General features: G+C 45.2%; 3 protein-coding genes across 4 annotated transcripts; 2 read left to right on the forward strand and 1 right to left on the reverse strand.

Moving 5' to 3' along the window:
- Positions 1-30: 30 nt before the first annotated feature.
- On the forward strand, positions 31-8,220 carry LOC128257449 (Golgi apparatus protein 1). Its single transcript, XM_052988462.1, is given in 7 exon segments — positions 31-1,211; positions 1,603-2,812; positions 2,875-3,260; positions 3,613-3,628; positions 3,631-3,980; positions 7,027-7,396; positions 7,631-8,220. Coding segments are annotated over 7 exon segments (3,327 nt in total). The 5' UTR covers positions 31-494; the 3' UTR covers positions 7,909-8,220.
- LOC128257452 (glutactin) lies at positions 4,020-6,524 on the reverse strand. Its single transcript, XM_052988469.1, has 5 exons — positions 6,165-6,524; positions 5,649-5,792; positions 4,842-5,493; positions 4,588-4,778; positions 4,020-4,535 (listed from the first exon to the last, which is right to left on the reverse strand). Exons 1-5 carry the CDS (start codon positions 6,417-6,419, stop codon positions 4,101-4,103), a joined length of 1,677 nt encoding a protein of 558 aa, XP_052844429.1. The 5' UTR covers positions 6,420-6,524; the 3' UTR covers positions 4,020-4,100.
- A 360-nt stretch (positions 8,221-8,580) lies between the features above and the next one.
- LOC128257805 (nuclear hormone receptor HR78) lies at positions 8,581-12,412 on the forward strand. 2 transcript variants are annotated; one of them, XM_052989004.1, is made up of 5 exons: positions 8,581-8,777; positions 9,174-9,261; positions 9,334-9,654; positions 10,481-10,750; positions 11,022-12,412. In XM_052989004.1, exons 2-5 carry the CDS (start codon positions 9,222-9,224, stop codon positions 12,200-12,202), a joined length of 1,812 nt encoding a protein of 603 aa, XP_052844964.1. In that variant the 5' UTR covers positions 8,581-8,777; positions 9,174-9,221; the 3' UTR covers positions 12,203-12,412. The 2 variants fall into 2 exon arrangements, with proteins under 2 accessions (XP_052844964.1, XP_052844965.1); XM_052989005.1 differs by having other exon boundaries at positions 9,334-9,648.
- Positions 12,413-12,425: the final 13 nt, after the last annotated feature.

A 12,425-nucleotide genomic window follows, 5' to 3' on the forward strand; every position in this document is an offset into this window, starting at 1 on the left:
TACCATCTCTAGTTTAGATTCTTGGCTATCGATAGATAGCGGGCCAGCCGATAGTTCTTGCCATCTTCCATCGCCTGTTGGTCTTCAGTGGATTTTTTGCAAATAAAATTGATATTAGCACTTTAAGTGCCGGAATATCAGCTATTTTGGCTGTGGCAATACTCGCATCAAATATTAGGCAGTCCCATAAAGCTTTCCAAGCGATGACCAGGACGTGAGAGCGGTGGACTTGCAAACCGGCCATCCATTTACACATTCTCGTTGTTGCTGGGCCTTGCACTCTGAAACTCGACGAATATACTTGCTTTTGCTGATGTGTTTCGGCCAAAAGCAGCGCATCGAATCGCCGCACCGACTGCATATATAGCCGCTCCATTAGCTGACGCAAGCAATTTGCTGCTGGAGGTGTTTTCGATGAGCTACCATTGAAGACAGGAGTTTAGAAGATCCGCCATTCAGACAGACAGACAGAGAGACAGAGTCAGCCGGCAAACATGCTCCACCTCCTGTTGGTCTTCCTCATGGCCACGGCCACTTTGGCCGAGGATTCCCTCCAGCGCATCCGGCGAGCCGCCATTGACGTGGATGACGCTATTGCCATGCACAACATCATCGACCTGGCTGAGTGCCAGGACCTGAAGAAGCTCTGCACGCACCACAAGTCCACCGACAATCTGTCCATGCTGGAGTGCGCACTGACATTCAGCTCCAGCCAGCTGGAGGAGCTGCCCGAGGGCTGCCATCATGCCCTGTGGATGCAGCAGCGCCAGTTGCAGCTGCCCGCCTGGATCGAGAAAACTTTTCTGCCCGCCTACTGTCCCGCCGAGCGGGCCAAGCTGGAGAGTTGCCTCAACTCCGTGCACCTGTGGAGCTGCCTCGACCAGCAGCGATTGAAGCTGCCGCAGAGCAACGCCTGTCACCAACACCTGAGAAGGGCCTACGAGGCTTTGGGCCAGGATTACAGCGCTGTGGATGAGTTCTACACTGCCTGCGGCCAGCTCGTGGAGGAGCACAAGTGCGGTCGGCTGAACGTCGATCACCTGCCCTCCGTGCTGTCGCAGTTGGGCACGGTGCAGTGCCTCCAAACGAGCGCCAACAAGGCCAGCCTAGAGCCAATCTGCCAGAGCTCCATCAACTCCATTGGACTGCAGCGTGGAATGCTGGAACTGTTCCGGGTCTGCCAGGATGATCTCTCGTCCCTGTGCTCGCAGGTATGTGAAATCTTTAAGTGACTCTGGAGACAACCGCTTGGTAACACTTTAAACAGACTGCGTTCCCAAAACAAAACTGTTTCTTATAAGTTATGAGATAAGGGAGCTAAAGGTCACTAATCGAAATTCAGGGTGAATCATTTTTTGAAACAGTTCACTATTGCCCCAAATACTGTATATAAGATTGGAAGAAATTATTTAAATTGGGCAATAAAAAATCGTTGCATCCAATGCATTGTAATAAAAGTAAATGTAATAACATCTTTACATTCTTGCAAAAGTCTTACAAAATTCCACATATCCAAAAACATATCATGTCCCATTACCTATAGTTAAAAAAATCATTCAAGTTTATAGTTAATAACTGGTAATTTGTATCTTTTTGTTTCAGGAAAAGCCCGGTACTGCTGGCGGGTTTAAGTGCCTGGTGCGGCACAAAAACCATCCCTCGATGTCGCCCCAGTGCGCCTCGCAGATCACTCTAAGGGATCAGCAGATGGGCCGCGATTATCGCGTGTCACACGGACTGGCCAAAGCCTGTAAGGAGGACATAAAGCTGTACCACTGCCGGCGGGGCGTTTCCGAGGATAAGCACGTTCGGTTGGCCCAGATTCTGCTTTGCCTGGAGTCGGTGTCTAAGAATGGGACAAAACTGGCGCCCGCTTGTCTCAAAGAGTTGACGGATCACCGACGCATGCTGATGACGGACTATCAACTGTCGCCGGAGCTTCTGAACGACTGTGCCGATGATATACCCAAGTTCTGTCCGGATGAGCACAAGGCGCAGCTGGTGAACGGCATGACCAGTACGGGTGGCGAGATCATCCACTGTCTGCTGGAGCACGTCAAGGCCAGGCGTCAGCAGCGAAGGGTGACGGCGCAGTGCCAGCGTGGACTGGAAACCCTGATAAAGGCTAGCGATGCTGGCGAGGATTGGCGCGTAGATCCGGTGCTGAGGCGGGCGTGCAAGCCAGTGGTGGATGTGGTCTGCAAAGATGTACAGGGAGGCGACGCTCGAGTGATGAGCTGTCTAGTGGAGCACATTGGCACACCAGTGATGCTTCCAGAATGCGAGCAGGCGCTCCTCATTATAGAGTACTTTGTGGCCAGAGACTTCAAGTTGGATCCCCAGCTGTACAAACATTGCCGCGATGACGCAGTGAAGTATTGCCGGGCCAAGAAACAGTGGGATGATGCGCAGAACATACAAATGGATCCGGAGCGGGGACCCATGATCCTGCCCTGCTTGCACCGCATGGCCTTCAGCGAGGACGAGCATCAGACCTTGAGGAAGGACTGCTTTAAGGAGGTCAAGCGTGTGATGAGACAGCGCGCCATATCGATGGACTTGATACCCGAGGTGGAGGATTACTGTCTCAACGATCTCTCGGCTTTCTGCTCTGACTGCACGGAAAAGGGCACTGAAATGGAGTGCCTCCAGAAAAACATGGACCAACTGCAGCCGGAGTGCAAGTCAGTGGTGGTCAAGTACACGGAGGAGGAGGCTGCTCACGTGGAACTCAATCCCGTCATCATGAACGTCTGCGGTGAGGCCATGCAGCAGCACTGCTCGGCGATCCTCAAGAGCGGAAAGGATAATGGTAATCACTACTAAATAGTACTTATTTTCTTTGAATTAATACATAATTATAATCCCTTTCAGGTGACATGATGGACTGTCTTATAGCGCACAAAAATGACGCTGATCTGCGCAAGGATCTGCGCTGTCGGGCCGCCATCGAGCACTTCCAGATCATCTCACTGAAGAACTTCCACTTTACGACCAAGTTCAAGGAGGCCTGCCGTCCGTATGTGCAGCGCTTTTGCACCTCTAGTGCCACCAAAAACGAGGTGGTGGCCTGCCTGAGCGAGGTGATGCGCAACGACACGATCAAGGCGCAGCGCCACCAGATCCCTAAGGAGTGCCGTCACCAGGTGAAGGCGCAACTCTACCAGCAGCGCGAAAGCATCCAGCTGGACCCCAAGCTGGCCAACGCCTGCAAGCGGGAGCTGGAGCAGTTCTGCGAGGAGGAAAAGGGGCCCGGTCAGGTGAATGAAAAAGCAAGTTATCTAACTCATCCTTAACCATTCAAACAATTTAACACTGCGTTGGCAAAGGGCGAACTTCAATTAGATTTAGAAAAAATTCTTCAAGAACAAAAAATTAAAGAGTTTGTTGTTAAAAGTTAACACAATATTACATATTTTATCGTTTCCCTTTAACATTTGAACATTAATTTAATATTCTACTTGTTTATACCAATATTACAAAACTTGTTTCTACTATACAAGTCCAAACTATAGCCAATATGCCTCCGGTTTAAAACATTTCACACCCAAAACCAGAAAAACTTTACCAAAATATAACGTACTTAATTGTTCTAAATTTTAACTTTTTCAGGCCCTGGAGTGCCTTATAAAAAGACGAACAGTTTGGGCAAGCCCTGTCATCATGCCATCTTCATGGTCAAGAAATCGGAGTTGGGCGACAGCGGTACTGACTATACGCTTCTCACCACCTGCAAGGAGATGATCTACAAGTTCTGTCCCAGCACTGATTCGGCGCAGCTATTGGACTGCCTCAAGACGTACAAGGATGACACGCAGTTCGACCAGCGGTGTCACCTGGTGGTGGTCAATCGCATGATCGAGCAGAATACAGATTTCCGTTTCAATCCCTCGCTGCAAAGTGCCTGCGGAAAGAATATCGATCGCTATTGCTCCAACATTGTGGCCAGCGCTCTGCCCAATGAGGAGCTAAATGGAAAGGTAAGTTTTTTTTTCCGTTTTCGTTTGCCAAACTAAGAATATTGTTAGATCTAAAACTTTACTGCTTATATATAAGAAAAATATTTACACTTTCTAAATAATCTATCGTATGGCACTCCACTAAAACTCCATATCCTCTCGCTGCAATCTCCCATTGTCGGGATCATCGATTGCGGCCGTCAGAGTGTCCAATAAATCTTCTCCTTTAGTTATCTCCAAATTGAGTTGATTGTATGGCCCACTTGCACTGATCAAAGGACTCAGTTCGCTGGGAATGCCATCGATGGCAAATGAGGTCCACATCTCCACCATTTTTTGTGCCATCTGAGTGTCCTGCCCCTCAAGAGGATGAGTGGCGAACAGATAGATGTTGTCGTTCGAGTGATGCACTCCTCCATTGAATGGATAGTGTGAGTTGCCGAACTCATAGCCAAACCGAGTGTATTTGCCCTCGTACTCAAAACTATATAGATAAACGGGCGATGACGGTTGTGAGGTGTAGATTTTAGTGGCCAACGTTATCACAGGGGATTTCATAAAGATTGCCGAAGTCAGCTGAAAGAAAATAATTATTTTCGTTTCTCTGTTGAGCATTTCATGAACTCACATCAAAGTAAGGGGGAACTGCAGCATTGTGATCATGGCTGTTGAGTATCTTTGGCTTAAAGAGCAGGCGATTCAAAATATTATCCGTGAGTCCCGAAGTGTCATTAACCATGTCATTGATACCTTGAGAAAACTGGCGAACACTTAACAAACTCACATTGGACATCTTGGCTGCCAGAGCATCATAGTAGGCTGCAGTAAAAGAGTTTTTAATCATGGTGAATAATTAAAAATTAGACGTATAGTACAACTCACTTGCTAGTACAAAGGAACCATCATGTTGAGTAAATCCTGTAAGCAGGGGAATCTGTTTGCAATAGCTTTTTACGAGCTCATTGGGTTGTTGCGGCAGGATACCCTGCAAATCACCGACAATAGGCGAAAAAGACTCTGAGGTTGTGGCAATCAGAATATCTTTAACTTTAGCTTTTTGTAAGCACTCCACGAGCTGATCCGACTGTTCACAGCCAGGACATCCCAACTTAATGCAAATCCTTTGTGATTGTGCCCGTGGATCCTTGTTAATAGCCCAACTGGCGAAAATCGAACCGGACTGCACAATGGCTCGCTTAAACAGATTGTCGCCAGTCCTGGGACTCAGCAACAAAGAACTAGCCACTCCAGCTCCGGCACTTTGGCCAAAAATAGTCACCCTTTCGGGGTCACCACCAAAGCGATCAATATGCAGTTGCACCCATTCGAGAGCCAGTAGAATATCCGCAATGGGAGCATTTCCAGGAAGCTCTTCCGTGTATGTCGACAACCAGCCGAGGGCTCCCACTCGATATTGGGGTACCACAAGTACCACGTCCTTCTCTAGGATATAGTTTGGTGGGTGATCCTCAGCGGATCCATTATAGTAGCCTCCCCCATAAATGTAAAACATTACAGGCTGGCTTGCAGAGAGCTAAAAAAGTATCTTTTATATATAAACTGATAAACCAGTCTTATTTCACAATCGTTAAAAGTTTGAAACCAAAATCTCAGCACTTTGGAACACTTAATGCTTATCATAATCCAATAAGCCCATCATCCTAATTTGTAAACCAAATTTCTACTCACATTTTTGGTGTAGACCGACAGGTTGAGGCAATCTTCGAGTTCAGCATCAGACAACTGGCCATCCAGATTGGTTATCACGGGGCACCGTTGTCCAAAGTTCAGTGCGCCGAGGGTGCCCGTCCATGGTGAGCGGGCCACAGGTGGCTAATCGCCGAAATATAGAATAGAAAGCATTTGCACCTCGTCATAAACCAGCTTATCAGTTGAGACGACGCCAAACTTAAATGTCAATATAACTCGACATCACAGAAAAAAAAATAATGAAACGAAAGCTTCGTAGCTGGAGTACCCTCGTCATAATTAAACCAAAATAAAAGTCATTGATTTATTTTAGGATGGTATTTTAAATTTTATAAAAATATAGTTGTATAGGGCATGAGATGTAACTGTAATGGTATAAAGACTTCGATCCGCTGAGGTAGCTTTCCTTATTGTATTGGCTTAAAATGTTTTGCTTCATATTTTACTGACGTTTTTATTTGGTGAGCCAGTAATGGACTTAGTGAACTGACTTACCCGAAAACGCAGCTCCTCCGTTGGTGGTTCGGCAAAGGGAATGCCACGAAATTGCATAAAAGTTTGATCCGTCCAAGCTGTGTAGCCATAATTCCCAAGCACTTCCCCCTGGCCATTGGATAGTTCCACCTTTACTGTTGCATCGGATGCATCTGCTACTTGTCCGCCGGTGAGGGTAATCACAAGAAAAGCGGTTAGAGCAGCGGTCACCACACCGCACAACGTCAGCATCACGTATACGCCGCGTCTACGCATCAGACCCGACTGAAGTAAACTTTGAACGCGAACTGAATCGAGAATGAAACGGCTGTGATGTCTAACGAACTGCTGGTCACGATTAGAGGCATAACTTGACGGTGACGAGCACATGGCGAATTAAAAAAAAAAGAGTAAAAGGCTTACTGATATGGTTTAAATGTATGTTTGGCTGGACGTATGAGCGTCGGAGATCTCGGAAATTACTATAAGAGCTAGACAATTAGGATTAAACATGAAGATTCAATCGATGCCTATGCAGCGTTTCATAATCGCAATCATTTCCTTATCTGCGTTACGCTTTTGCAATCAATTAAACAAACGTTCAATTGGGTATTCATTAACGGGTCAAAACATTTATATATATATTGCTTTCATAGGAAATAATTGCCTTTCGGCTTTTTAATCTGATCCAAGCTATAATTATTGTTTATAAATATTTTTATTATTTAACTAATTTGACATGACGGAGACGGTCAGTAAGTCAAGTAAGACAGGCATTTTGCAAGCTATTAACAACATTTTCTTAAAATTAATGCATTTTAAGTTGTAAGAATTTTTTTTCAAGGTATTTTCTTAAATTCTTATATATTTGATTACTTTGTAGGTTATTCACTGTCTTAAAGACAAGTTCCGCCAGTCAGCGCTGGACGAACAGTGTGCTAAGGAGATGATCAAGATCCTGCAAGAGCAAGCCCTCAACTACAAGTTGAATCCCCTGCTGCAGGTGTTCTGCAAGTCGGAGATCCAGGAACTGTGCAAGGCGAATATTGATTCCGACGAGCATGGCCAGGTGGCGGAGTGCCTGAAGACGGCCTTCCTGCAAAAGCAGATAATCAACGTGCAATGCCAGATGGAGGTGGCCGCTCTGATAGCCGAAGCTAAGGCCGACATCCATGTCGATCCTATTTTGGAGACATCCTGTACCGTAGATCTGCTGCGGTACTGTTCCAAGGTGTCCGCCGGAAATGGTCGCAGTAAGTTGACATTATGATACTGATATGATAATACATTAATGAAAAGATAATTTTTTGAAAGAAAGATATTTTAAAATAATTTCAATAACCAAAATCCGTGGTTCTGTTATCAAAGCAAACAAATGATTATTAAACAAATTAAATTGTAGTTACATTTTTATGGTCAATCAATTAAAAAAGTATACCTTTATCAAAAAAAAACAATTACAAAATCATATCATCTTTACCCCGTAGAGCTGAGCTGCCTGAGGACGCTGCTGAAGGATACGCCAAACTCGCTGGAAGCGGACTGCCGCGAGAAGCTGGAGCGGCGCATCGAGATGTTCCGGAATGCGGACGACACGCTGGCGCTGCCGCCCGAGGATATGCAGCAACTGGTGCAGCAGGTGGTCGCCTCGCCATCGCGCAAATTCTTCCTTGTGATACTGATGAGCGCCACGGGCCTGGTCTTCCTCACCGGCATCTTCCTGGGACGGGCCACCAAACGTGCAATGGGCTTGAAGAATAAATAATTTAATTAGTATAGACTGTAGTTGCTGCATAGGCAGAGTGTGCATGTGCATGTTTGTGAGCTTGTTGTTTTCCATTTCGGCTGAACCATGACCCATGACTTATTCCGACCCTTACTTTCTGTCGCCCTCCAGCCTGCCTGCCTTTTAGATATTTGTGTGAGCAATTTGTGGCTTAATCGTTTGTAAGACCAAAAATTAAGCGAAAAAAGAGAAAACAATAAACTATTCTAGTTCCATTCTTAGGGCCTTTTTTGTTATACCTTTTTTTGTAACAATTTCACCTGTATATTAAATTGTATTTTTGTAAGCAAACGCTCATTGCATTTTTAAAAATCTTAATAACGTTAAGGCACCAACAGGTGTTTTTGGACGGGGCATTTTATGTGCATAATCTTAGTTTTCAGGAGATTCTCAGCACACTTGGAAAAAATATCTTGGTATTGAATCAATATTATATATAAATAAACTTGAAAACAGGTGAGATTTTATTTTTAAAAATTAAGAATCACTTAATAATATTTTTAGCAGGTATAGAACGCTGATATTAAAATTTAAATTCTTTCCGTTACATTTTTTTTAGCTCTACAAGTGGTTTAGTATTTTACAGTATGTATTGGTCTTTTTTAGTATATTTCCGTGAACCGGATGGTATATTCTAATGGGTATGTTGCGGTCACACTACTGACAAGTCAATTGAAACAAAAAGATTTTCTGCCGTGAGAAAAGCTTCCAAAAAGGTTTTAAGTGCCTAAAAATAGTTAAACTAATCGGAAATAGTATAGAAAGAAACAAGTGCCTCGTAAAAGTGTTACCTTAAAAGTGCGAGGATGGTGATAGCAAAAGTTCAATAAGAATTTACAAAAAGCCAAGTAAGCAAGACCACTTCATCACATCACAGGCACCAACACCAGTGCATCCGAAACGGGTTCTATTAAAATAGCTAACGTAGCAAGCACAGATTAGTTCAAAATATTAGCAGTCAATAATTAAATAGATAAAAAAATATTTCATATAAAAAAAAAATCTGATTGGAAGGTAGAGGGCCTATTAGGTTTAAAAAGAATTCAGGAATAAAATATATTTTTTGTGATTATAAATTCAACTGAATAAGTTGCGTTTCAGGCGATATATATTAGCATCAATAAATCATTTTCATGGACCAAATTTTGTACTGATTCAATTATTTGACTCAAACAAAACTGGATTACTTCATGGAGTTAAGATATATATATTGTAATATAAAAAAAACATTTTTTTTCTTTCAGTATTTTTTACTGTTTACGACTATTATTTTGCCGGCTGCTGTAGCGACAATGGACGGCGTTAAGGTTGAGGCGTTCATCAAGAGCGAAGGTGAGTCCAGTCACCCGAGTCATTGCACCTTGGAACCCATTCTGACACAGCCATTGCCCTCTGACCTTGCAGAAAGCCGAGCGATGCCCCTGCTGGGCGGCGGCGGTTCATCCGGAGGCACTTCGATCGCTGGAGGCGGCGTGGGACTGGGAGCGGGAGCCTCTGCCACGCTGAGCGTGGAGCTGTGCCTGGTGTGCGGAGATCGCGCCTCCGGGCGGCACTACGGGGCCATCAGCTGCGAGGGCTGCAAGGGCTTCTTCAAGCGCTCGATCCGCAAGCAGCTGGGCTACCAATGCCGCGGGGCCATGAACTGCGAGGTCACCAAGCACCACCGGAATCGGTGCCAGTTCTGCCGCCTGCAGAAGTGCCTGGCCAGCGGCATGCGAAGTGATTGTAATTTTCGTTTAAGTCGTCGTCTCAAGCTATTACCGAATCTCTGGCCTGGCCAGAGTCTACGTGCTCCAGCAGGCTATAGCAGTAGTTACGTTATTTTAAAAGAAGCTAGGCGCAAGGGCCCCTTAAAATCTTATAAATTTTGTGAGGAATTTTAACTTAAAGGGTTGTAGTACATAAAGAACTTGTCATTAAAAAGTGGATACATACAGCTGCGGTCATAAAAACAGTAGTTCTTTAGCTTATGGAAATAGCAATAAAATCTAGTTCACTGGCACATATAAAAGTCCACATTTATCATGGTAAAGAATACTGATATTCATTTTAATTTAAAAAAAGGTATGGATTTATGTTTTTTTGTTAAATTTGTTTTATGTTTTTAATGCAGTATCTTACTGTTGTTTAAAAATAATGTTACTTGGGTGTGATTTTAGAAAATAATTAAAGCTTAGCAGCATTCAATAAATTTAGTGGAGCTTATATTTTCTGTTTAGTAATTTAATTAATTTTTTCTTAGAATGCGAATGTTTATTAGAATCATATACACATTATTTTTAGCCTACATTTCACTTCAAAGCAACATGCGAAACTAATTGCTGCTGCAGCGTTAACTTCTCTAACAATGAATATCCAATGCAATTAGTTGCTCATCATGTTAAACCTGCAGCTGCGGGGGCACAAAAGATTCCCAACCAGCACACACACACACACACACTAACCATCTCACCCACTTACTCACCTCGCCTGGAAAATCATCAAACCGCATCTTAATACCACTTCTTGCTCTAGTTAATTGCTTTCCGTTCTCTGCGACTTTGATTCACAGCTGTGCAGCACGAGAGGAAACCGATTGTGGACAGAAAGGAGGGTCTCATCGCCGCCGCCAGTGGCTCATCCACATCCGGCGGTGGAGGCAGTGCCTCCACCTACCTCTCCGGCAAGTCCGGCTATCAGCAGGGCCGCGGCAAGGGGCACAGTGTCAAGGCCGAGGCCGCGGCCACGCCCCCAGTGCACAGCACGCCAGCAACGCCTTTCAATTTGAACGAGAATCTATTCCCAATGGGACTGAATTTTGCAGAGCTAACGCAGACATTGAGTAAGTTCAACTTGCAATTTGAATTGAATTAAGTTAATAAGATTGACTCATACAGTTCAAAAGTACAAAGGGTCAGTGTATGTACAGTAAAAGGTCATGCAATAGTCTGATTTACTCATTTCAAGCTTGGCTATCGATTTTAATATTGCATCTTAAATATACATTTTTAAATTAAAAAAGTTAAATCATAGGCTTGTTAATATTAATAATTGTTACTATAAATACAACTAAATAAATAGGCCTTCTATTGATGTTGACCCCTGTTTTCCAGTGTTTGCCACCCAACAGCAGCAGCAGCAGCAACAACAACAACAACAGCAGCAGGGCGGCAGCTACTCTCCAGATCTTCCAAAGCCAGATCCCGAGGATGACGAGGACGACTCAATGGACAACAGCAGCACGCTGTGCCTGCAGCTGCTGGCCAATAGCGCCAGCAATAACAACTCGCAGCATCTTAACTTCAATGCCGGAGAAGCACCCAGCACACTGCCCACCACCTCGACGATGGGCCTCATCCAGACCTCGCTGGACATGCGGGTCATCCATAAGGGACTGCAGATCCTGCAGCCCATCCAAAATCAACTGGAGAGGAGTGGCAATTTAAGTGTGAAGCCTGAATGCGATTCAGAGGCGGAGGACAGTGGCACCGAAGATGCCGCCGATACCGAACTGGAGCACATGGACCTGGACTTCGAGTGCGGTGCCAATCGAAGTGGGGGCGGCGACTTTGTGGTCAGTGAGGCGCTCTTCGAACAGGATCTTTTGACGGATGTGCAGTGTGCTTTCCATGTTCAGCCACCGACCTTGGTTCATTCGTACTTGAATATTCATTATGTGTGTGAAACGGGCTCGAGGATTATCTTTCTCACGATCCACACCCTTCGGAAGGTTCCCGTTTTCGAGCAACTGGACGCCCATGGCCAAGTGAAGCTCCTGAGGGGAGCCTGGCCAGCTCTGATGGCTGTAGCTTTGGCTCAATGCCAGGGACAGCTGTCGGTGCCGACCATTATTGGGCAATTCATACAGAGCACTCGCCAACTGGCGGACATCGATAAGATCGAACCGCTGAAGATCTCCAAGATGGCCAATCTCACCAGGACCTTGCACGACTTTGTCCAGGAGCTCCAGTCGCTGGAGGTCACGGATCTGGAGTTTGGCCTTCTGCGCCTAATCTTACTCTTCAATCCATCGCTCTTGCAGCAGCGCAAGGAGCGCCAGCTGCGAGGATATGTCCGAAGGGTCCAGCTCTACGCCTTGTCCAGTTTGAGGCGGCAGGGAGGAATCGGAGGAGGGGAGGAGCGCTTCAATGTGCTGGTAGCTCGTCTACTTCCACTGAGCAGCCTGGAGGCGGAGGCCATGGAGGAGCTGTTCTTCGCCAATTTGGTGGGTCAGATGCAGATGGATGCCCTGATTCCGTTTATCCTGATGACCAGCAATACCAGTGGACTGTAGGTGGAAATGAGAACAGGGGGAACCGGGGGCAGGCAACAATGCTGGGCCGCCCAAAAGCAAGACTGATGATGGACCAAGTGCGGGCAATACACTTAGCAATTAGGCAAATCCCGATAAAATATATATAATATTCTTTAGCAGACAATATTCTAAAGCAAACCTTGGGTTTATTGTTGTTCACATATTAAATGGAATCGATTTCCCAATAAAGCGAATATGTTTT

The sequence above is a fragment of the Drosophila gunungcola genome (genome assembly GCF_025200985.1).
Source record: "Drosophila gunungcola strain Sukarami chromosome 3L unlocalized genomic scaffold, Dgunungcola_SK_2 000002F, whole genome shotgun sequence".
Taxonomy (NCBI): domain Eukaryota; kingdom Metazoa; phylum Arthropoda; class Insecta; order Diptera; family Drosophilidae; genus Drosophila; species Drosophila gunungcola.

Bases quoted from the DNA above. Each gene is read 5' to 3' on its own strand.
- LOC128257805 (XM_052989004.1), top strand. From the start codon at position 9,222: ATGGACGGCGTTAAGGTTGAGGCGTTCATCAAGAGCGAAG. The intron at 9,262-9,333 runs GTGAGTCCAGTC...CTGACCTTGCAG, and splicing joins GGCGTTCATCAAGAGCGAAG to AAAGCCGAGCGATGCCCCTG. The intron at 9,655-10,480 runs GTAATTTTCGTT...TTTGATTCACAG, and splicing joins CAGCGGCATGCGAAGTGATT to CTGTGCAGCACGAGAGGAAA.
- LOC128257452 (XM_052988469.1), bottom strand. From the start codon at position 6,419: ATGCGTAGACGCGGCGTATACGTGATGCTGACGTTGTGCGGTGTGGTG. The intron at 5,793-6,164 runs GTAAGTCAGTTC...TTCGGCGATTAG, and splicing joins CGGAGGAGCTGCGTTTTCGG to CCACCTGTGGCCCGCTCACC. The intron at 4,779-4,841 runs GTGAGTTGTACT...CTTTTACTGCAG, and splicing joins TGGTTCCTTTGTACTAGCAA to CCTACTATGATGCTCTGGCA.